Below are 24,531 nucleotides of genomic sequence, written 5' to 3'. Positions count from 1 at the left end.
GTGATGTGAGGTATAATTGGTGTAGGAAATTATATTGTATTAAACTGAATCTTGCATTTATAATTGACATCATGCTATCCAAACACCAATCCGACCAGCATCCTTCCATTATTGCAACTCCTAAATCTGATACTCATCCCTCTCTCAATCTCTGTAAACTTTGATTTGTGCTTTTATTTTGGAGAGCAAAGTACATTTTAGATGTAAATTTAGGTGGGTTGTCCAGCCAAATTGTTTGTTCCATCTCACTAATTTCAGGTGGGGCCAAGTTCGATCCCCACCTTTTAGATCAGCCATTCTCAACCTTTTTTGACTATACATGTTATATCTCTATTATCTATGGTCTGGCAAGCTTTGAATCTGCCGCCGTTAAAACAAACTCCTTATAGGCAGTGCGGGATTCAAACCCCGGTCCTGATCACTGGCGCTATAAAGGCGTTGCGCTAACTGCTAAGATAACCGGGATTTGATTTGTGATACATTTGATCCTTTTAGCTCAGAAAATGGATCTGATCAAGGCACCTACTGCTCCTTTGACAGCTATTTTCTGTGCACTTTCTCTTTTTCCGGCATTTTCTGTGGTCTGGCAATGGCCAGGTCCCAATGTCACCGGATTAAAGAGGTTCAACTTGTAGTCCCCTTAGGACTGCTCAAAGTTTATGGGCCCCCTTCTCTGTGAAGCAATCAAGGTTTGGTTTCTCCCATATTTCTCTCCTACTGACTACATTAAAAAAATCTTATGTTATGCGAGTTGAAAAAAAAAACAAGGCTCTTACTTTAATGTCCTGTGGGGTGGGGGGGGGGGGGGGTGTAGGGCCACATTGAGAATAGCTGCTTTAGATAACCAAACTATTAAAAAAATACTTTTAAATAAATTTCAACAAGTAAAATTTGTACATAGATTACTGATCTATACAAAGTCCATTAATTAAGTGAATAAAAGGAAGTGAACAGACAAAAATCAACAAAAGGTTATAATAACAAGTGGCTTTCACATTATTAGCTAATATAACGTGAAAGCCACTTCTGAGCTATCCCAGGCAACTGTCAGTGAAAGGGAACTTGCAAGTGTAACTGTTCTCAGCCAATTACACAATTATACCATTTCACATATCATCCCCCAGTTGGACTAACTAAGGCTTGGCCACATTGTCTTCACAATAGGAGAGTGATCTCATAAATATGTCATTTAAATTTAACACAAATCAAAGTGATTTTAATTGTTTAATTGATTAATTTGTGAAATCACAGTGCCTGAAAGATTTTAGACAAACAGAACACTGAAATGTTACACAATATACTGTATAAACAACTGTGGAAGAAAGTAATGTGCTTTTATGTTCCTGCATGAAAATGTAAATTTGTTTTTCAAACTGTTGCGTGTTTACTAATTATTTTAAGTGAAGTTCGAATCTTCCACCTTCGGTCTACTTGATATCCATCATTCCAGTTTTTCCACACAGAAAATTCACAAACTTCTTATTTTTCTTTCTCTGGTGTAACTCAAACTACAGAAATTCACCATCGTGAAAGTTGCTAAAACCTTGGCTGGAATTGAACTACTAAGGTTCAATATTTTTGAGGCTCTAAGTTGAGCTACCTTGACTATTGAGCCACCAAAACTGCTATTAAATGCGATGGAATTTAGTTAATTCAGGTGTTGCATTAAGTTGGCCACAGCAGCTGAAATTGTGAGATTTATCTTGGCATCTTTGTTCTAACAAAGATGACCAGCAAGCAACATCTGCACTTACTTGTAACTCCTTTTTATAATATTGATTTTTGTGCCACTTAAAATATGTACATTTTGACATTTATTCCAATCTAGATAAAATTATACATCTTGATTTATAACAAAGTAGAGAACAGAATCTACTCAATTCTTATGTTCCATAAAGGTAAATTTGTTCATAACTTGCTCTAAAAAAAATCTCAACACTTATGAATCACACCTCTTGAAAAGCTTCATGTTTTTGAATGATTCTGTACCTGCACAGGACCTCAGCAAGATCCTATTACAGTACCTGTGGGGGTGTATAAGGTGCTGCCTCCATTTCATTAGGAACAGGAGTCTGTAATTGAGGCACAGAAGGTTGTTCAGCAGTTTCAGCTTCCTCCTCAATACCTTCTTCGTGATCTTCATCAGGCTCCTCAAATTCTGCAAACTTCATTTCTAACTCCTGTATTTTCTTATCTAAAAGAGGAGATGGTTCCTTGTGGGGAACAATAGGCTTTCTGAAACAATATACAATTATAATAAAACAGATTTCCATGCTAAACCATCAACAAGAGTTATTCTTGAAGGCTTGCATAACACTGCTAAAATGACAACTCATTATACTTCTAATTTTAATTACATTGAGATAATTCTTGATCATGTCTAACACTTGGAATATCTTCCCACTTACGTGGGTCAGGTCCAAAACTCCAAAGGATTAATTTAATGGGTGTTCTGACCCTATGTTAGACACAGGGAAATCTGGATGGTGAAAAGGCACAGGTAATATGATACAATAGTCCTCGCTCTGAAAGAGATCTAATATGGATTGAGCTTTGAAAAAGGTATAATTGAATTTAATAGATTGAAATGTCCTTGATGTGTAAAAAAAAAATTGATGCAAATAAGATTTAAAAAGCTTAAACAAATTATATTAGTCAAAAGTATACAAGCAAAATAATTGAAACAAACAAATTTCCTTCTCTGCCTTCTAAAATGCAGGCCTAAATTTCCCTGTGAAACCCATGGAGTCTCACATTCTGCCCTATGTCAAACTCATGCAGATCAGAGGAGTAATCTCCAACATTGTGCTGCAGAATCCCACTTACAATATAAGGCAGAACATCAGAATCTTCTCTCCAAGTTCACCAGCAGTCCCAGCATCATAGCTGATGCACTAATATCTAGTACTTTGTGCGCCTGAACACCAGTCATTTAGACAGGCCACAGCCAGCAAGATTTGTCCTACCACTATAATTGTCTGTATTGCAAGTTTTCCAATGATTGTAAACTCCATTGGGACAGTTAAAAGTTGTGATTGAAGCCATATACATTCTTTTCATTTTTCGCAACTATTTACCCTCTGAAAGTGATAGCATCGGCTAGAAACTATATGGTATACAAATCTACATATTGATGTAGATGATTGTTGGCAGCAGTATTTTACTCTCTTCCGAAGAGGAACACAGTGCAGTGCCAAAGGACTGCTACACAATCAGAGGCATGTCTTTCAAATGAAATATTAATCCCAGACAATTAAGATCCCAAGATATGACTTCAGAGATAGGAAATAGCTCTGTGGTCCAGGCAGTATCTGCTCTTCAATCAATTTGTTAACAGGAGTTTGCTATGCACAAATTGTCTTCTATATTACAACTACACGACAATATTTTATTAGTCAAAGTCGAGATAGAGGGATATATAAATTTCCCTTATTTCCATTAATAATTTGCGCATGACACATAAAGGAGCTTCCTCAAGGGCAGACCAACTCTTTTCAAATTAATCAGTAAAGTTGTACCATCAGAAAAAGACTTTTCCTTCTATTTAATGCCACCAGTCCTCACCTGAAGTAGTATACTTCATCATCCAATATTTTTGCAGATAAGGAAAATCGCTTTAGGCCTTTAAATCTTTTCATTTGCTTGTCAGTTTCATTGTAACGACTCTCGCAAATGTATACTTCATTTTCATTCACTTCCGTCGGTCGACAAGAGAGGTAGTCTTTAAATGATAATACACTGCACTTGCCTAAATGGAACAGCACCAAATATAGGGTCATAGAATCTTTTTTTAAAATTTTTTTTATTTTTCACACTATAAACCATATTGACCAAGATACATACAGCCATTTTTCTTCTTAAATATATACAGTGTTGTTTTCTCCCCCTTTTTCCCCCTTCCCTTCCCTCCCTCCCTCACCCCCTTCCCCATTTATTTGAAGTTCAATCTATAAGATACATTAAACCCGTTAAACAATGTTGTCACTTAATAAAAATAAACAAGAAATTTTACTGAGTCAGTTCTTTTCGTTATCTTCTCCTTCTGTCATTTTAGGTGGTGGAATCTTTAATACTAAATGTACATCTTGTAATTTATACTATTGCAAAGTGAAATCCCATTCTGTAACAATCTAGAGAGTAATGCATTTTTAAAATATTTGCTTTTTTTAAAAAAAAATGAGTAAAATTAAAGATTTTATTTTGCTGATCAAAATGGAACTTACAAAAATTTCCAGATATTTTCCATATCAGTTTATGGAATTGATGCTGAAACTTGATATAATATTGCACTCTATTATCAGTCCCAAGATAAAAAAAATAATTACTTACCAATTACACAAGTCATGGTGCAGGTTTCTTCCACATTGCTAAGAAACACTTCTTTCTTATAAAACATTTTGGTGGGTTCATGTTCAGTCTCCTCAGGATGAATGAATATGGGACCAAAGAAATATGCAGCACCCCCACGGACCCACATTTTCTCAATCCTATCAACAAGGTGCACACAAAGCACAAGTTATTGTATCATTCCCACAGTGATTATTTCTACTTATTTTACACAGGGAAATGTGACATTTATATTTCAAATATTCTTGGGAGATTGAAATATTTTTGTTCACATTATACTTCCAACCAAGTGTTGGCAAATATTAAAAAGCAAAATTCACAATTATAAAAATGTTTTAATTAATTTACCTGCCCACACGTGGTTGGACTAAACCATGAGATTTTATGAAAACACAATCTCCAATTTTGAGCCACAAATCATTATAATGTAGTTGTTCATAATACTGGCATCCTGGTTCTCCATTTGAAATTTCCACTGGTACATCTTCTCGATCCTGGACAAAAAGATTTATTAATTATATATAATGAGGTACCTAGAATAGTTGAAAATAATATACACCCACTCAGAACTAAAACCTTGACTGTTGAATTTTAGAAATAAAGTAATGAATATATTAATGGGACAATCTAAGCATGAAATTTATCAAGCATTATTGGTCAATACAGGTACCGCAGGAAACTAGCATATTTTCAGCCAATAATAAGATCTTCAAAAGTAAAAAAATATTATTGGATAAAAAGCACATTGGAGGATCTAGGAATGAAACACATTTGCCAATATGTAAAAATCTCTTCATATAATCTTTATTAATATTGCACATTATTAAACGTTTTGCAAATGAGCTGATGGAAAGGTGCGGCTCAATTAAAACAATGCAAAGACATTAAACTAGAAAAGGGAATCAAAAGGTAGGAATAATTTGCAATGACACAGGATCTGTTGCCTTAAAGAATGAAACATCTTTATGCATGCAAGGTGTTTATTAATTATTATGTGGTTATTTGGGTCAAAGTCCACAACAAAATCATCAAAATTCAGAATGAATTTCAAAACTGCAAATACTGGAAACACTCAAGAATATACATTGTATGTTTGAGGCTTTAATATTCTGTAGAAAATGCATAATTTTGAGCATTATTCTTAAAACCAGCTTAGCAAATGTTCAAAAGATACCATTTGAAAATTGGCTGAGAGGCAAGAGAATGGTTTCTGTCATTTGTCTTGTTTATGGTTAAGATTGAAAGAGTGCAGAGAAGATTTACTAGGATATTGCTGGGTCTCCAAAAGTTGAATTACAGGGAAAGATTAAACAGGACATTTTTCCTTGGACTGTAGAAGGATGAGGGGAAATTTGATAGAGGCTTACAAAATTATGAGGGGAATAGACAAAGTAAATGTGACTGGCTCTTTCCACTTAGATTAGGAGAGATAAATATGAGAGGACATGGCTTTAGGGTGAAAGGTTAAGGGGGAATATTAGGGGGAACCTCTTCACTCAGAGAATGGTGGGAGTTTGGAATGAGCTCCCATCTGACATGGTAAATTCGGGTTTGCTCTTGTTTTAAGAATAAATTGGATAGATACATGGATGGGAGAGGTCTGGAGGGTTATGAAATGGGTGCAAGTCAGTGGGACTAGCAGAATGATGTTTCAGCACAGACTAGAAGGGCTGAATAGCCTGTTTTCCTGTGATGATGTTTTCTATGGTTCTACCACTGCTCACAGACCTGTTGGTGAACTTGTTAGATGGGGATTCCTTGTATAGTAATCTGGTGTTTGAAGTATGTTTGAATTCCACACAATTTGCAATTGTAGTCAAATTGTAGACCCATTCACCATTCACCACTACCCTCAGTCTTCTATTACCAAGCCAATTTTGTATTCAATTTAACATATCATTTCGGATTCCATGTGACTTAATCTTCTGGACTAGCCTACCATGAAGGACCTTGTCAAATGCTTCACTAAAGTCCATGTAGACAACATCAATTACTCCACTCATCAATCATCTTTGTCAGCTCTTTCAAATTACAATTTTCATGAAATAAGATAGCTTTTTCAAACATTTTAAAAGTAATGACAGCACCTAATTAGTCTAGTAAGAATTGTGCAGATCTCGTCAAGGAGCCATACTTTCCAATGTATGCTTTTCAAATCATATTTTGAGTACTTTAGTACAACAAAATGGATTTAAGATCATCAGTGAAAGGACTAATGTACAAGTTGCTTATAGTTTTTCCATAAAGATGTTACTTATGATACACAGCAGTTAATAGAAGGAAATGATCAGTTTTAAGAGGAAAACACAGCTGTGCAAGAAATCAGAGATGATAGCTAGTTTGTGATGTAAAGTGGCCTTGGTCAACAGTGATTCTTGAGAATTATTTTAAAGGACGGAAATGCCTTTAACAACCACTAAGACTTTTGCATTTAAGGGAAAGATTATGGTAACCTGGAACTTGCTTGACTCTCTTGCAAGAAGAATTTTCTTCACAAAACTAATAGACGTAATTTTTGATAGTGTAATTTAAGGAAGAATATTAGTCAGGATATGGGAGAAAGAAACTGTTTCTGACATCTTGTCTGCTTGATGTTACTTTAAAATTATTTTCATTCAGTACTGCATTGATGTCACAGCAAAAATTGATGCTTCACATTTAGCCCATATGTTCTCCTCTGACAATGTGGTAATCTCCCTACATGTATACCAAATAATTTTCATCCTAACTTCTTATTCAACAGAATTCCACGTAAATGTAGATACTGATACCTTATCAATTATGCTGTTATTCTCGTCACCTTTGGTTTCTTCACTCATTGATTCAACAAGTTCTTTGTTTTCAGTTTTGTCTGAATTAGCAAATACAGAAGCAACACGGACAACTGGCAATGGTGTGTTTCTGGGAACAAATTTCACTGCACTTAAGGGCATAGTCCACAATTTAATTTTTTTGAAAGATTTAGTCTTTGCTGAATATCGTGATTCACACACAAATACATCTTCATCTCTGAAACCCTCAGGACGAATTTTGAAGTATTCCTGTTTGTAGTAGAAGCAAAAAAGGAAAAGTAAAAACACGTTAACTATATCATCTCACTCGTTTATGAGAAATAAATTGCAAAGTTGATGTAAAATATTCAAAGTCTTGTGAAATTTTTTTCCAACACAATTAAGAAGACAGATAAAGTCAAAAATGTGAGTCTCATTATTTATAAAAGATGGCAGACTGTCAGTGAGGAGTCCACATTGCCATTATGTTAATGGAATAAAGAAGTCTTTGGCCACAAGATGCTCCAGATATAATTATGATTTTTGTGTTAAATCCATTTGTTCTTGCTGTGCAGCAATGATTTTGTTACGAAAGATCCAGGAAAATCTGAGTTTGTGTGAAACACTGTAATTCAGAAAAACAAGTTTCAAGTGAACTTTTTCATAAAGTGTGGCTTGGAAAGGATTGACTATGATGTACCTGATGAAAAAAGCCTTCCAATGTTTAATATCTTGGCTGGCATATGAACTATGGCCATTTGAGTAACATCTCAACAGGCTGATGGTAGAATTGCAACACAAGTCAATATTTTCAGAAGTTGAAATTGTGAGGTCAAGATTGTAAGAGTTGAGCAGGAAGGAAAATGTATTCTATTTTCTTCTTGTTACTTGAAAGAGTGTACTTTCCTAACTGTTCCCAACCTCCTCTAAGCAAACATGAATCCAACTTTCAGTGTGAATGGTCACTGGCTGGGACTACTGTTTTACTGCAGTATTGGAGTTTGCAAACAGATTCACTGTTTATCAATTCAGCAACAATGAAATCAAATACAAAATATCATACTGCTCTGTGTACAACAAAGTGCTGTTATGGAGAAATGAAAAACCATATACCTGTACTCACCTTTACAAACATCACTACACATTTGCCTAGAATTTTACTGACTAGAATTTTATTATAGTAATCACTTTTAAAAACTTCCTTCTCGAGAAATTTTCGTGTAGCCAAGTGGAAGGTTTCATTTGGGCGATAAAACCAACAACCATACAGCCATTTTTCACCTACAAAATGTAAGAATGCCAGTTTAAAGGGATATAATTGTCAAAATGATCAAAAGCTAGAAAGCAACAAACTGAGTGTAATAGTGACGTTTAACCAAATAGTTATAATCCAAAAATGCAAGCAGGATAAATGTACACCTCTCTAAAGCTTTGCATAAGACATATTCTCGATATTCGAGTTAGAAGGAAAATATTGCAATTCAGAATTATTTGAGTTATTGAAGGTACATAATGGCCTTCCCTCAAATGGCTTCATTACTTTTTATGTTGTTCAATCTCTGGTCGTCTACTGCCTACCACAGTCATTCCTTCTGCTCTATTTTCCTGACCCCTTCCATGCATCATACATCTTCAGTTTTTTTTGTTCTGATGAAAGGTTATTGAGATGTTAACTCTGTTTCAATATCCATAGGTACTACCTGACCTTCTGAGTACTTTCACCACTTTCTATTTTATCATACTCTGATCTGTGAAGTATTATTTCATGACTAATTCAAGATGGCAAAGTTAAATGGTTGGGTCCAAATTCATTTTTCACATGGATACCAATCCATAAAAATGTACATTTTCTTTTGCTGAATGTAGTTTATCCCTTTTATGTCAATACATAGGCTGCCTAAAACTAAAAGCAGCAAGGAGTATCCATAATACCAAATCTGCAACAATCTTCAAAGTTGTTTTTAATTGTATAATCATTTGACTACGCTTAGTCAGAAGATTATATTAATTTGACTAAAAGATATATATTTAATGTTGTATTGATCAAAGTAAAATATTATCAAGAACAAGACACTTCCCATTTCAAGCACTCAAGTGTTAGCTTGAAGCTTTACGGAAATCAGGAAATAACCCACGTGTACTTCTCTAAGTTGCTGGTCATTTGGAAGTTCTGTGACAGTATATGCAAAAACAGAAGCCCACTGAGTTTCAAGTCCTCATGTCTGATGCAAGGAATGTAACATGAGGAAGATTTCACTGTTTTCAAGTTAGCTGAGTTTCCTGATAACATAACAATATAAAAATGGGGAACAATTAGAAGGAGGACAAACATGGAATCTATGTATATGAAGATAAAAGATAGAAAAGGGTCAAATACATGAGAGTAATATTCAACAGACTACCTAAAAATGAAAGAGAAGTAGAAGAAAGTAAGTGCAGATTAATTAGGAAATTAAGTACAATAAAGCAAAAAATAAATCATGGAACAGTTCAATGACACCAATTTTTTCTGGTCAAAAGAGGGGGGTAAGAGTTCCTTCAACTTACTGCAAGACAAGAGTCCATTCTATCCCACTATGTAAATAGATCACAGAGGAGAATTTGCTACCTATCATCAACTCCACTCTGAATCACACAACTTTCTCTGACCTCATTCCATTGCTTCTCTCTCCCTCTACCTGGCGGCTGCTTCTGTCTATTATCCTTTATCTCTCCCTGGCCCACCAATCCCCTATTGTCCCTTGTCCAACCCCTACCACCCTGATCTCATTATACAAGCTCTCTTTCTTCTACCCTCTCAGCCCTGATGAAACATTTTTCTCTGATGTTGTTCAACCTGCCGAGTTTCTCGAACAGGTGTATTCAGCTGACAATCTTCACTGTCTTTCCAATGAGCCACTTCAGTAAAAAAAATTGAAATTAACAAGCTTCCTCAACCATTAAGTTAGCACATAACTTAGTATTATTTTGAACTCATTGTGACACATGCACATTGATACCTGTTCTCTCTGATACAAACAAATCTACATGCATACACATGTGGGCTCGTACATATGTGCTCTTACCTCACAGCTCAATTTCCACACCTTGCCCACATTATCCCTAGCCCCTCAAATCCATAGACCTCCCTCTGCACCTCAGTCTTTTTACCAACTTCATCTCTCACCTGCTCTTCCACCCTCAATTCTTTGACCACCTGCCCTTGCACAGAATCCATCTTTTATACCCAATTTCACCCTGTACATGCCTGCATAGGTTTGCAGCCCTGCTCTAGTTTCCACTTCTTGGATCTTAGCCACACTTAGATCCTGTCTCCTAATTCTGGCCATACTTTTGGCCTAGGTTCATGATATCAACCAAGATCCATTCCCCATTGATAATCATGTTTAGTTGTAAGTCCTCACCTCAATTTTAACCTCTAAGTTGTGTATAAAAAGGTTTTGTTTTAATTCCTACATTTATTTTATTTTTGGGTATTTTTCAACATGACTGGTTGCATAACATAGTTGATGCTTCTGCAAGGATACAAAAGATCCAGTTGATCATATGAAATTACTAATGGGAAGAAGAAATCCTTGAAATCATTAGATCAAAGTGGGTGGCTTTTCTCAGTCAGCTGTGAGTGCTACTGCTTTATTGCTGCCTGTAAAATCTGGGATTGAATAAAAAAAATGCAATAAAACATAGTAATTACTTTAAACAGAATTAAGATGTTAAAAAGCATGGATTTTCCACTGAATAGAATACTATTCTGTTTTCACAACACTCCCTTAATCTCTCACGAAAAGAAAAGCACAATCGGAACCAATTACCAGTGTCATCTTCCCAGAGCCTTTCAATGCAAACAATGTGAGGGAGTAGGTTTGGCTCAGCTGGCTCAACGTAGACATAATCACCGACGTGATACATGTTGTCTTTAAAGCTGCAATCCTGACTGTAAGTACGCTGGATTCCATATGTTCCATGGCTTCCTGAGTGATCATCACTCATGTTTTTCTCAGATTCTATTCAGAAAAATTATCAATTTTATTTTGCAATTGAAATAAATATATAAAAATTAGAAGATTCATTCTTAAAATACATTTTGAAAATGTATAGATATGACAAGGGTTTCCATCTAGAATGATGTGGTTTATGTTTCAACTCATGGTAATAATTTTTTAGCTGCCTTGATGACTTAATTGTTTAATGAATAGCTGAACTACAGACTTAATAAGCAGGTCATCTCCGAGCCTGCAATAACATTGCAGATGTACACAACTGAAGAATAGGCTACATAATGGAAAGCAATCAGCACTCAATGAAACAACCCATCAAGTAATCATTTTCGCATGTGAAAATAAATTTATAATTTCATGAACCAAGATTAAAGCCTTTTTCGTGCAAGTCTTTAATCATCTTTGCTTCTATTTTCAGTGTCCTAACATTTTCCATATCCATTTCTCTCATTCATCCCAGTATAAATTCAGGTGGATGAAGTCTCAATTTCTCATTCAAAATTTGGGCTCCAAAAGTTAAAAGGGCACTTTTGCAACTAAAAAGTTAAAAAAACCATGTTGCAAAAAATCCCAGCTCTGTAACCTAGTACCTGATAATTCTTTCTTTTCTTCCTCTCTTTTCTGCTTATCTTCCTCTATTTCTTTTGGCAGCTTCTCCTTCTTTTCTTTTTCCAAATCATGCTGTAAATGTTTCAAAGTATAGCTGAGAGCTGGTGAAAGCAGAATCTCTCCATTTTTGCACAGTTCATCACGTATCTTAATGAAAAAATGCTGAAGTTCCACTGCATCCTCATAGATTTCTGAATCAGTTCTAAGTAGGCCACAAAGACACATGTTAGTATGATTTGTATTCTATTCATTATCCTATGCTTTCTTTTCTTGAGGCAGTAGCAAAATATCCTTCACAAATTGAACCTGGATGCTTCTGATTGATGTGGGTAAATACCAGTTTATTTACCCACTCAGCTTTGAGAAATATATCTATCTATCTTCTGGCACAGGCTGTTATGATCATCATTCATTTCTACAATTCTTATTTGAAGCATCTGTAGAGATTATCAGATAAATTTACTTGGGCACTACAGTTGGTTGGTATATAACCCCTCTTCTTAATGCTCAGCATTTGGTTTTTGACCCTCAATTTTGGTGCTGTCTGTGCAGAATTTGCACATTCTCTCTCTCTGATTGGGTGGGGTTTCCACCTATGTACTTTTTGGCTCTTGCACATCCTCAAGGCATTCTGATTGTTCAGTTAATTAGCTGCTCTACATACCCCTAGTGTAAACAGTTTGAATGTGAATTAGGGGAGGGGAGATGATGATGGATATGCATCAGAGGAAAAGGTTACAGGGAAATAAGTGAGAGAATGGGGCTTCTTAAGAGCCAAAGACTCGATGGGCTAGCAGACCGACTTTGTTGTTATGAAATAAGGATTTTCCCCCCATTTAAATCGATATCAGAGTTGCAAAACTAGTTTTCTTGTTATTGGCTTTAAAGGTCAATGAAATACACTCCTTTTTCTTATATGCATTCAGTTTACAGAACTAAGCTATTAGAAAATAAACAAGTTGAAAAATAATTATTAATTGCATAAGATATGATGATGTGGTCTTAGTTGTATTTAATACTTTCACATTGCATGTCATGTGGTCATCTCGTGCCTTTATGGTATTGAAACACAACTTAGATGACATTGCAATGGTTAAGTGGAATTTCATTTGCTTTTTCTCAAAGTTTATAGGTGTTGAACTTAATTTCAAAATTTGTCAAGGTGGGATAGAAACACTCTCCAAATTGGTGTGGCAGTAGTAAAACCTATCTGTGATTGCACAGTGTATATAATTTCTGCAAATGAAGGTCAGGTGCAGGAAATGCAAGCAAATAAAATTACAGTAGTACGGCATGCACTTTACAGCCAACTACTGTGGATCACAACACATTCCATAAAATGTTTCACTGGATGCTCTAAAGTAATTGATCTTGCATTCCTGATAATTAGGAAAAAAAATGCCAATCTTGGATGCAAAGTTGGATTTAATAATAACGGACAAGAGGAAGCTGTATTTTTTTTTGCTTGAAATTTGTTTCTACACATGCAGTCTTTAGGAACAGGATCAAATGATGTATACGTCTGATAGCATTGATCAAGAAACCATTAGTATTAGTTAAGCGTTGATCTGATGAAAAAGGAAGATTTGTGCAATTTATATACTCACCTATTTAAACGCCTTGCTCTTTCTAGTACTTCAAACATGTGCTCCTGGAAAACATCAAGTCTTCTATATCGATTAGTTTCAATATTTTTTCTAATAATTTCAAAAGTCAAAGGTGGTTTGTTAGGTGTGGTTGGATCAGTGGATGGAATCTCTGCTAAAGAATCACTATAACAGCGTCCTTCATCATCCTGGTGGCTAAGGACAGAGACAAACAGGTTGTGTATCAATTCCTGTATAAGTAACTTTACATTGGGAATGTGTGCATCATCTTCTCCATCCAATTCCTTTTTTGTTTCCAGAAGGACTTTGTGAAGGACTAACGCATCTTTATAAATAAGAGATTCTGGTTCGTTGTAAGTGCAAGCATTGTTAAACATCAATACAAATTCATCAACAAATGAGTCAACATCCTGGTATTTATTAGCCATCATGTGACTTTTCACTTTTTCCATGTCAATTGGTTTTTTTATTGTTAAATAGTAATCCGGAAGTTCTGATCGAGTTGGCAATCTGAGAAAGATGGCACTCAGCCTTCGACCCCTGATGTCCGTGTAGTTTTTGACTGCTTCATACAACTCATTCAATTTTTGCTGCAGTGGTGTCAAGTATTTGGATTTTTTGGGGAAATACCACTCTTCCTGCCTGAAAACATAAGACGAAAAGTTTTCAATAGTCAATTCATATGGAATAACCATCCAATTCAAAATAATCCTTTGAATGATTTCCAATCTAAACAGACAATTTACAGTAATAAGGAAAATCTTGACTAGTTAAAAATAACATTTTTGTATCTCAAAGAGCAGGATTTTAGATGAAGGGTCCTTGGGATGAAGGATTTGAATTTTAGACTCAATCATATTGCAAATTAATGGCTAATGGAAACATCAGATGCTTGAGGAGTACAAATGGAGAGAAGGTTATGGGAGATGGGTTGTGCTGACAGCAACCATAGACTTAATGAATCAAACTGCCTCCTTCTTTGTCATATTGAAATACATACAATGACATACAAATCTATATTCTCAATGAAAACTAACCATAATTTTTAATCAACTTACTTAGTTTCAGCTTAGGTGAAGCTGTTTCATCATCAGGTAAAGGACCTAATTCTTTTCTTTTATCTTTTAAAATTTTCTCCAGAGCATTGGCATCATTGTATACCTGTTTAGTAAATCAATAATTTTCATTAAATCACTACTGTTAAAACCAGAAAATATTTTGTTAGGTTATTCAATGGACCATTGCTAAATAAATAAGTACTTTGCATATGTGAAATTATACATCAGATTAGAGTGTCAGATTGGAAAACTGTCTATTTTCTACGATCCACATGGATCTAGGTATTTGATTACTTAATCCAATTTCCTATGTCATCCAGTTTCCTATTTCTTGCTACTGCACTTCTTAAAGGGAAACAATATAAATTGCTAAACCAAACTGACAGACAAGTTGGCAACAAACTACAAGAATCTGTTAATACTGATGTACAAATAACACCTACATATCCTTAACAATTTGGGTGGGGTTCTACTCAGGAAAATGTTTCACAAAGGTTTTAGGTCAAGATTGGACTATCACAGTAAAAGACAAATGTGAATTTGTGACATTGCAGCACAATACAGGGAAGAAAAGAATATTGTAAAGAATTGTCCTCCAATATTTACTTGCTGAATATCTACAATTAGGAGCCCATTTATATTGTATATTCTTTAAATGTACAAGGCTTTTTTTTGTGATTCAGATGTACATGTCTCTTACTGTAATCAATTTACATACCTGTGAACCCTCTTCATTGTAGTGCCTTGCATTTCGAAACATTAACTTCAAGTCATCTACAAAAGCTTCCTCGCTAGTATATTTTTCACTACGTATGTTATGTTCCAATATCTTCAGGTCAATAGGCTCCAAGATGACTTTATAGTAATCTGGATAATCCTTCTTTGATGGTTTAACCAAAAATAGCTCACAATATCTTCGTCCTGTTGTTGGATCACGAGACTCGACAATTGTATTGTACAGTACTTTCAGTCTGTGCTTTAAATGAGTTTCAGTTTTCTTTCCAATCTTTTCTAGCTTTTTATTGCTGGAATTTAAAAATCTGTGTGTGTACTTAATTATTAGTCTTCAAAGGAAAAACAGTAAAATAGAAAGGAATAAAATGCAAAACCAATACATTTACAGCATGTAAGTTTACTATTTTGTACCAAAATTAATGTTTAAACACGAAGTATACAATTTATAATAGTGTTGTCTTCTGCTCAATTATTTTCAAAATTACAATAAAAGTCAGCAAATGAAATTCAACATAATTATGTTGATCTCTAATTGTGTCATAAGCAATAATCCAAAATCTTTTTATAACTAAAGAGCAATACTATTATTAAATTAATTGCTCTACCACCAGCTCTTAAACCCAAAAAGCTAAAATATCTGTTCTTGAGAAAGTTAAACTGTGTGTAAAGTAACACAGGGACACCAACCCTTGTCTTAAAGCAGTAGTATACAGTGGAATAGGCAACTTTGCCCATTTCTAATCCGAGGATTAGAATTCATTTTTAATCCAAGGATTCTTCTTAAAAAAAATTTTTCATAGCTTTTAATGGTTTGTAGATATTTTTGATATTTTGTGAAAGACAAAATAGAGATTGCAATGCAGTCTGAATTTAAGCTTATTCAACCAATGCAGTCAGCACAAAAAGATGACTTGATGAATAACCAAAATGCACCATGTGAGCAGATGGCATCAATGAAAGCTAGTCTTCACCTTATAAAAGGAAGAGGGTGCTGACAAGCATCCCAATTTCTAAACCACCATTTGAGATATTTGGCAGGAGCACAAAACAGGAGAAAACAGGCTGCTCTGTATTCCATCGCAGATGCAAGAGTGAGGCAGAAAAAAATCTCTCATTTCCACAGAGCACCATATGACCTTCAAGACACACATTCTGCTAGTGGAAGGGAAGGCTCCAATGACTAATGGCAATTTAACTCCATGGATCTGAATTCCTCAAGAAATTCAATGGCCCCACATGAATAGTCAAAATCAGTATATGTCTTCAAATGGCATTGGTAACATTTCCTCCTCACTTACAATCAACCCAGGTATGCCTCAAGGATGCATTGTTTAATGTATTGTATATGTTGAACGTTTAGTGGGTGGGGAGGGATGTGGGAAGGAGGGAGGGAAGGAAAGGGGGAGAAAATGACACTATGTATATTCAAGAGGGAAATGTTTGTGTGTATTTTGGTCAATATGGTTCATAGTGTGAAAAAGAAAAAAAAAGAAAAAAAGGATGCTTGGTTAGCCCACTGCTTTACTCTCGCCACACCCATGACTGTGCAGTCAGGCACAAATCAAATCCCATCTACAAATTTACTGATGATACCATGGTTATCAGCTGAATCACAGATGGCAATAAGGAAGCATAAAGGGGTGAGATTTATCAGTTAGTTGAGTGGTGCCACAACAACACTCAATGTTAGCAAAACTAAGGAGCTGTTTGTGGACTTCAGGAAGGGGTAACCAGGAAAACATGAACCAGTCCTCATTGAGGGGTCGGCAGTGGAAAGGGTAAAGCCTTTCAAAATCCTGTGTGTCAACATCTCTGAAGATCTATTCTGGGGCCAACATGTCGATGCAATCATGAAGAAGGCAATACTTCGTTAGGAGTTTGAGAAGATTTGGTATGTCACCAAAGACTCTAGCAAATTTTTCAGGTGTACCATGGAGAGCATTCTGACTGGTTGCATCACTGTCTGGTATGGAGGTGCCAAAGCACAGGACAGGAACAAGCTACAGGAGGTTGTAAATTTGGCCAGCACCATCATGGGCATTAGTTTTTTACTCCATTAAGGACATTTTTAAGAGGCAGTGCCTCAAAAACCCCCCAGCTTCTATGAAGGACCCTTTTTCACTGCTACCATCAGGAAGGAGGTACAGGAGCCTGAAGACACACACTTGACGTGACAAAAACAGCATCTTCCTGTCCACCATCATATTTCTGAACAGACATTGAACCTATGGACATTACCTCACTTTTCATCTCTTTCGCATTATTTATTTATTTTTTAATCTTGTATTTATGGAATTGTAATTTATATTAATTTTGCACCTTGTCCTGCACAATACTGTGTGGCAAAACAACAAATTTCGTTACACATGTTCATGGCAACAAACCTGATTCTGATATTCCACCGAATACATAACTTGATGCATTCACGGTTTATAAAAATAAATCATAACCAGCTGACAATATTTTAAAATCAAGGACTTTTCACAAACACTCCATCTTTACTTACACTGATACAAACTTCACATCCGTATCTCACACTTCTTGTGCTCTGCCAGCTACTACCTACAAAGACCTATGATGTCAATGTTTCCCAATACTCATCTTTTGTTTTTTGAATTACCCCTTGTATCATGGTAAACTTGTAAATCTTGTGCACTTTACAAGCATATGGGTTCCTGAGTATTGCAGGCTTCCTATTTCATTGTCAGGCTAAAAAGGAACAACAGGTAGAGTGCATCAGTAACTTCACTGTAAAAGTTGACCATGTCCTTTTCTGAGGTTGAACTTGTGGCAGCAACAGGAGTCATATTTCAACAATGAATGCTCACCGAAGCGCAGATCCTTCACTATGGTCAATGGAGGAAACAAAATCTGCATGGATGAGCATCTTGCTGAGTCTTTACCAACCATCAAGTTATCTGTCCTATGTACCTCTGCTTCATCTCCCAAACATGCTACACTCCAAGGGAATGCCTAAAATGCATCCAAGTTGGGGAGTAATTGTAGTGAAAACAAAGACTACACATGGTAATATCATTCCGTGCAAATGTTAGCAACTCTCAAAAGAACCAAAATACTTTTATTACGATAGAAACTGCTGAACAATTAATCTTCAACTAATTATAATCCCTTTATGAAGTGATGTGCATGGTGATAGTGGGAGTGGCTCCTCTCAGCTCTTAAGCAGGATCAGGGTATTTGATGGAACATGAAGCTTCAGTTCGGCATCAAATCATTACATGCTAATACAGGGCTACAGTGCAAATATTGCATGTATAATAGCCCTGTATCTGGGGGCTGGTATGACATTACCACTTATGCATACCTGCAAAAGATGAAAGCATTTAAGGAAGAGCAATGAAGCAGAATAATATATTGGCATGGATTGAAGACTCGTTAACAGAAAGCAGGAATATATTGGAAGGCAAGTGACTAATAGGGTGCTGAAAGATCAGGGTTAGGTCCCACTATTTACAATCAATGTTAACAATCTATAGGGAGATACATGGGGGAGGGAGGGGAAGACAAATGTGATATATCCAGATTGCAAAGGCTATGTCAATACAGAGATTGACAGATTTTTAGATCTTAGGGAATCAAAGGTATGAACTTTGTGTCTTTGCCAATTTTCTACACTAAATGCTGAATAGCCTTCTCCTGCTTGTAGTTCACGTTTAATGACTTCCAATGCAAACGTGAGCTGTAAGCAGTGCAGTCTGGAATAATCCTCAAGTAGCTGATAGTGAGGGAGAGAAGTCTAGCCATCTGTGCAAGATTGTGTCTGAGGCTTTAAATGGTTCCAAGTTTTGTTGGAACAGTGCAATCATAGCCTGTATAAACAATGTTCCTCTAAGAACACCAGATAAAATCATACCTTTCTGTGAACCACAGTGATAATGTTGTGGGTAATAAGCAATGCATGCATCCTGTAATAAGACTCTATTGAGTGTCTGCAGTACTTGGGAGGTGATTGTTGCAGGTTCCTTAGAACCATGGAACCTCAGAACATTACAGCAGAGAAAACAAGCCTTCAGCCATTCTAGTCTGTGCAGAACTATTATTCTGCCTAGTCCCCCTGACCTGCACCCAGTCCATAGCCCTCCATACCCTCCCATCCATGTACCTATCCAAATTTTTCTTAAATGTGAAAATTGAGCCCACATTTGCACTACTCTCTGTGTGAGGAAGTTCCCCCTAAACCTTTCCCCTTTCACCCTTAACACATGTCATCTGGTTTATAATCTCACTTAACCTCAGTAGAAGTTTACTTGCATTTACTCATCTATACCCCTCATAATTTTTTAACCTCTATCAAATCTCCCCTCATTTTTCAATGCTCCAGCGAAAAAAGTCCGAACCGGTTTAACCTTTCCTTGTAACTCCATTCTTGAATTCCCAGCAATATTCTAATAAATCTCTGCACTTTTTCTATTTTATTGATATCTTTCTTGTAGTTAGGCGACCAAAACTGCACATGATACTCCAAATTTGGCCTCACCAATGTCTTATATAACTTAGTCCTAACATTTCAACTTCTACACTCAATGCTTTGATTTATGAAAGCCAATATGCCAAAAGCTCTCTTTACCTGTGATGCCACTTTCATGGAATTATGTATCATTATTTCCAGATCCCTCTGTTCTACTGGACTCTTCAGTGGCCTACCATTTTCTGTGTATGTCCTTTCTTGGTTTGTCTGTCCGAAATGCAACACCTCACACTTGTTTGCATTAAATTCCTTCTGCCATTTTCAGCCCATTTTTCCAGATGGCCCAGATCCCTCTGCAAGTTTTGAAATACTTCCTCACTGTCCAGAATGCCTCCAATCTTAGTGTCATCTGCAATCTTACTGATTCATTTTACCACATTATCATCCAGATCATTGATATAGATAAGAAACAACAATGGTCCCAGCACTGATCCCTGAGGCACACCACTAGTCACAGATCTCCATTCTGAGAAGCAATTATCCACTACCACTCTCTGGCTTCTCCCATTTAGCCAATGTTGAATCCAGTTTACTACTTCATCATAAATACAGAGTGTCTGAACCTTCCTGACTAACCTTCCATGTGAAACCTTGTCAAAGGTCCTGGTGACCTCCTGGAAAAACTATAAGATTTTTTAAACACAACCTACCACACACAAAGCAATGTTAACTATCCCTAATCAGTCAGTGGCTATCCAAATACTTGTATATCTAATCTCTTTGGACACCTTCCAATAATTTACCTACTAGTGACCTCAGGCTCACTGCCTATAATTTCCTGGGTAACTTTTAGAGCCTTTTATAAAACAACAGAACAGCATGAGCTACCACTGGCATCTCACCTGTGGTCAAGGAAATTTTAAATATTTCTGCCACACCCCCTGCAATTCCTACACTTGCCTCCCTCAAGGTCCGAGGAATATCTTGTCAGATCCTGGGGATTTATTCACCCTTATTTGCTTTCAGATAGCAAGCACTTCCTCCTCTTTAATATGCATAGGATCCATAACCTCACTACCTGTTTTCCTATCTCCCTAGACTGTGCCAGTTTACTGATGCAAAAAACCCATTTGAGTTCTCCCTATCTCTTCTGGATCCATACATAGCTGACCACTCTGATCTTCAAAGGGACTAATTTTGTCCTTCACTATCCTTTTGCTCTACCTAAAGAAACTCTTTGGATTTTCCCTCACATTGTCAGCCAAAGCAACTTTTTTTTTTTTTTTTTTTAATTTTTTATTTTTCACACCATAAATCACAATAGCCATGATATACACTTTTTCTTTTCCACACATTTACAGTGACTTTTTTCTCCCTCCCCCCTCCCTCCTCCCAAGCCACCCCCCCACCCCCCCCCCCTCTCATCCATTTTAGGTATACAATCTAGGTTGCATTAATTCAGTTAGACAATGTTGTCATTCAACAAAAATACACCAGAAATTCTACTGAGTCCATTCTTTTCTTTTCTTCTCCTTCCATCAACTTAGGTAATGTTTGTTCCCGGTAGGTTTTCGCTATTGTATTTAATGTAAGGCTCCCATACTTGTTCGAATATTTCAATATTATTTCTTAAACTATATGTTATTTTTTCTAATGGAATACATTTATTCATTTCTATATACCGTTGTTGTATTTTCAAATTATCTTCCAATTTCCAGGTTGACATAATACATTTTTTTGCTACGGCTAGGGCTATCTTGACAAATCTTTTTTGTGCATCTTCCAAGTCAATTCCAAATTCTTTATTTTTTATGTTACTTAGGAGAAAGATCTCTGGATTCTTTGGTATATTGTTTTCTGTTATTTTATTTAATATCTGATTGAGATCATCCCAAAATTTTTCTACTCTCTCACATGTCCAGATTGCATGAATTGTTGTTCCCCTTTCTTTTTTACATCGAAAACATCTATCAGATACTGTTGGGTCCCATTTATTTAACTTTTGCGGTGTAATGTATAGTCTGTGTAACCAATTATATTGTATCATACGCAGCCTCGTATTTATTGTATTTCTCATCGTTCCAGAGCATAACTTCTCCCATGTTTCCTTTTTTATCTTTATATTTAAATCTTGTTCCCATTTTTGTTTAGTTTTACCATTTGTTTCCTCATTCTCCTTTTCTTGCAGTTTAATATACATATTTTTTATAAATCTTTTGATTAACATTGTATCTGTAATCACATATTCAAGGTTACTTCCCTCTGGTAAACTCAAGTTGCTTCCTAATTTATCTTTCAAGTAGGATCTCAGTTGGTAATATGCCAGCGCTGTATCTCCAGTTATATTGTACTTATCTCTCATTTGTTCAAAGGATAAGAATCTACTTCCTGAAAAACAATTTTCTATTCTTTTAATCCCTTTTTTTTCCCATTTTCTAAAGGCAAGGTTGTCTATTGTAAAAGGGAGTAGCTTATTTTGCGTCAATATTAGTTTTGGTATTTGGTAATTTATTTTATTTCTTTCTACTTGAATCTTCTTCCATATATTGAGGAGATGGTGTAATACCGGAGAAGTTCTATGTTGTACCAATTTTTCGTCCCATTTATATAATATGTGTTCAGGTATCTTTTCCCCTATTTTATCTAATTCTAGTCTCGTCCAGTCTGGTTTTTCCCTTGTTTGATAAAAATCTGATAGGTACCTTAATTGTGCGGCTCTATAATAATTTTTGAAGTTTGGCAATTGTAAGCCTCCTTGTTTATACCATTCTGTTAATTTATCTAGTGCTATCCTCGGTTTCCCCCCTCTCCATAAAAATCTCCTTATTATTTTCTTTAACTCTTTGAAGAATTTTTCTGTCAGTTGTATTGGCAATGCCTGAAATAAGTATAGTATCCTTGGAAAAATGTTCATTTTAATACAGTTTATCCTTCCTATCAGTGTTAGTGGTAGCTCTTTCCAATGCTCTAAATCGTCCTGTAATTTTTTCATTAGTGGATTGTAATTGAGTTTATATAATTGGCCTAGATTTTTGTTTATTTGCACACCTAGGTATCTTATTGCCTGCGTTTGCCATCTGAATGGGGATTCCTCCTTAAATTTTGAGAAATCCGCGTTATTCATAGGCATTGCTTCACTTTTATTTACGTTTATCTTGTATCCTGACACTTCTCCATATTCCTTCAATTTCTTATATAGTTCTTTTATTGATAGTTCTGGTTCTGTTAAGTACACTATCACATCATCCGCAAACAGACTGATTTTATATTCCCTGTCTTTTATTTTTATTCCTTTTATATTATTATCTCTTCTTATCGATTCTGCTAGTGGTTCTATAGCTAGTGCAAACAATAATGGTGATAGTGGGCATCCCTGCCGCGTTGACCTGCTTAAGTTAAATTGCTTTGATACATGTCCATTTACTGTCACTTTCGCTAACGGTCCCTTATATAATGCTTTAATCCAATTAATATACTTCTCCGGTAAACTGAATTTTTGCAATACTTTGAACAAGTAATTCCATTCTACTCTGTCGAAGGCCTTCTCTGCGTCTAAAGCAACTGCTACTGCCGGTGCTTTATTTCCTTCTACTGCATGAATTAAGTTAATAAATTTACAAATATTGTCTGTTGTGCGTCTTTTTTTGATAAATCCAGTTTGGTCTAAATTTACCATTTTCGGTACCTGTTCTGCTAATCTGTTCGCTAATAGTTTAGCTATTATCTTATAATCTGTGTTTAGCAGAGATATTGGTCTATATGACGCTGGTGAGAGTGGATCTTTCCCTTGTTTTAGTATCACTGTAATTATTGCTGTTTTACATGAATCTGGTAAGTTTTGTGTCTCATCAATCTGGTTGATTACATCCAGGAGGGGCGGTATTATTAGGTCTTTAAATGTTTTGTAGAATTCTATTGGGAGTCCATCCTCTCCTGGTGTCTTATTATTTGGTAAATTTTTTATTATCTCTTGTATTTCTACTGTTCCAAATGGTTCTGTTAATTTATTTTGTTCCTCTATTTGTAGTTTTGGTAGTTCAATTTTAGTCAAAAATTCATCTATTTTCCCTTCTTTCCCTTCGTTTTCGGTTCGGTATAATTGTTCATAGAATTCTCTGAAGTTTTCCTTAATTTCTTTTGGATTATATGTAATTTGTTTGTCTTTTTTCCTTGTTGCCAATACCATTTTCTTAGTTTGCTCTGTCTTAAGCTGCCATGCTAAGATTTTGTGTGTTTTTTCACCTAGTTCATAATATTTCTGTTTTGTCTTCATTATATTCTTCTCCACCTTATATGTTTGTAATGTTTCATATTTTATTTTTTTATCCGCCAATTCTCTTCTTTTGGTTGTATCTTCCTTTATTGCTAATTTTTTTTCTATGTTTATTATTTCCCGTTCCAACTGCTCTGTTTCCTGGTTATAGTCCTTCTTCATCTTGGTTGCATAACTTATTATTTGCCCTCTAATGAATGCTTTCATTGCGTCCCATAGTATAAACTTATCTTCCACTGATTCCGTATTTACTTCAAAGTACATTTTTAATTGTTTTTCAATAAATTCTCTAAAATCCTGTCTTTTAAGTAGCATGGGGTTTAATCTCCATCTATACATTCTTGGAGGGATGTCCTCTAGCTCTATTGCCAATAACAGGGGTGAGTGGTCCGATAATAGTCTAGCTTTATATTCCGTTTTCCTAACTCTCCCTTGAATGTGGGCTGATAACAGGAATAGGTCTATCCTTGAGTATGTTTTATGTCTAGTCGAGTAGTATGAGTATTCCTTTTCTTTTGGTTTTTGTTTCCTCCATATGTCCACAAGTTTCATTTCTTGCATTGATTTAATTATAAATTTGGTTACTTTGTTCTTCCTGTTAATTTTTTTCCCCGTTTTATCCATATTTGGATCCAAATTCAGATTGAAATCCCCTCCTATTAGTATGTTCCCTTGCGTATTAGCTACCTTCAAAAAGATATCTT

General features: G+C 35.6%; 1 protein-coding gene across 1 annotated transcript in view; it reads right to left on the bottom strand.

Moving 5' to 3' along the window:
- The window catches only part of pbrm1 (polybromo 1), a 66,765-nt gene that overhangs the window by 11,485 nt on the left and 30,749 nt on the right, over positions 1-24,531 (bottom strand). The window contains 12 exon segments of the mRNA XM_069937180.1: positions 2,025-2,235; positions 3,565-3,748; positions 4,330-4,487; positions 4,696-4,841; positions 7,119-7,388; positions 8,242-8,399; positions 10,931-11,122; positions 11,707-11,927; positions 13,333-13,957; positions 13,960-13,974; positions 14,391-14,493; positions 15,109-15,454. Coding sequence (XP_069793281.1) covers positions 2,025-2,235; positions 3,565-3,748; positions 4,330-4,487; positions 4,696-4,841; positions 7,119-7,388; positions 8,242-8,399; positions 10,931-11,122; positions 11,707-11,927; positions 13,333-13,957; positions 13,960-13,974; positions 14,391-14,493; positions 15,109-15,454 — 2,629 coding nt within the window.

Source organism: Narcine bancroftii, chromosome 5 (assembly GCF_036971445.1).
Source record: "Narcine bancroftii isolate sNarBan1 chromosome 5, sNarBan1.hap1, whole genome shotgun sequence".
Taxonomy (NCBI): Eukaryota; Metazoa; Chordata; class Chondrichthyes; order Torpediniformes; family Narcinidae; genus Narcine; species Narcine bancroftii.
This window is presented reverse-complemented; position numbering and strand designations above follow the sequence as displayed.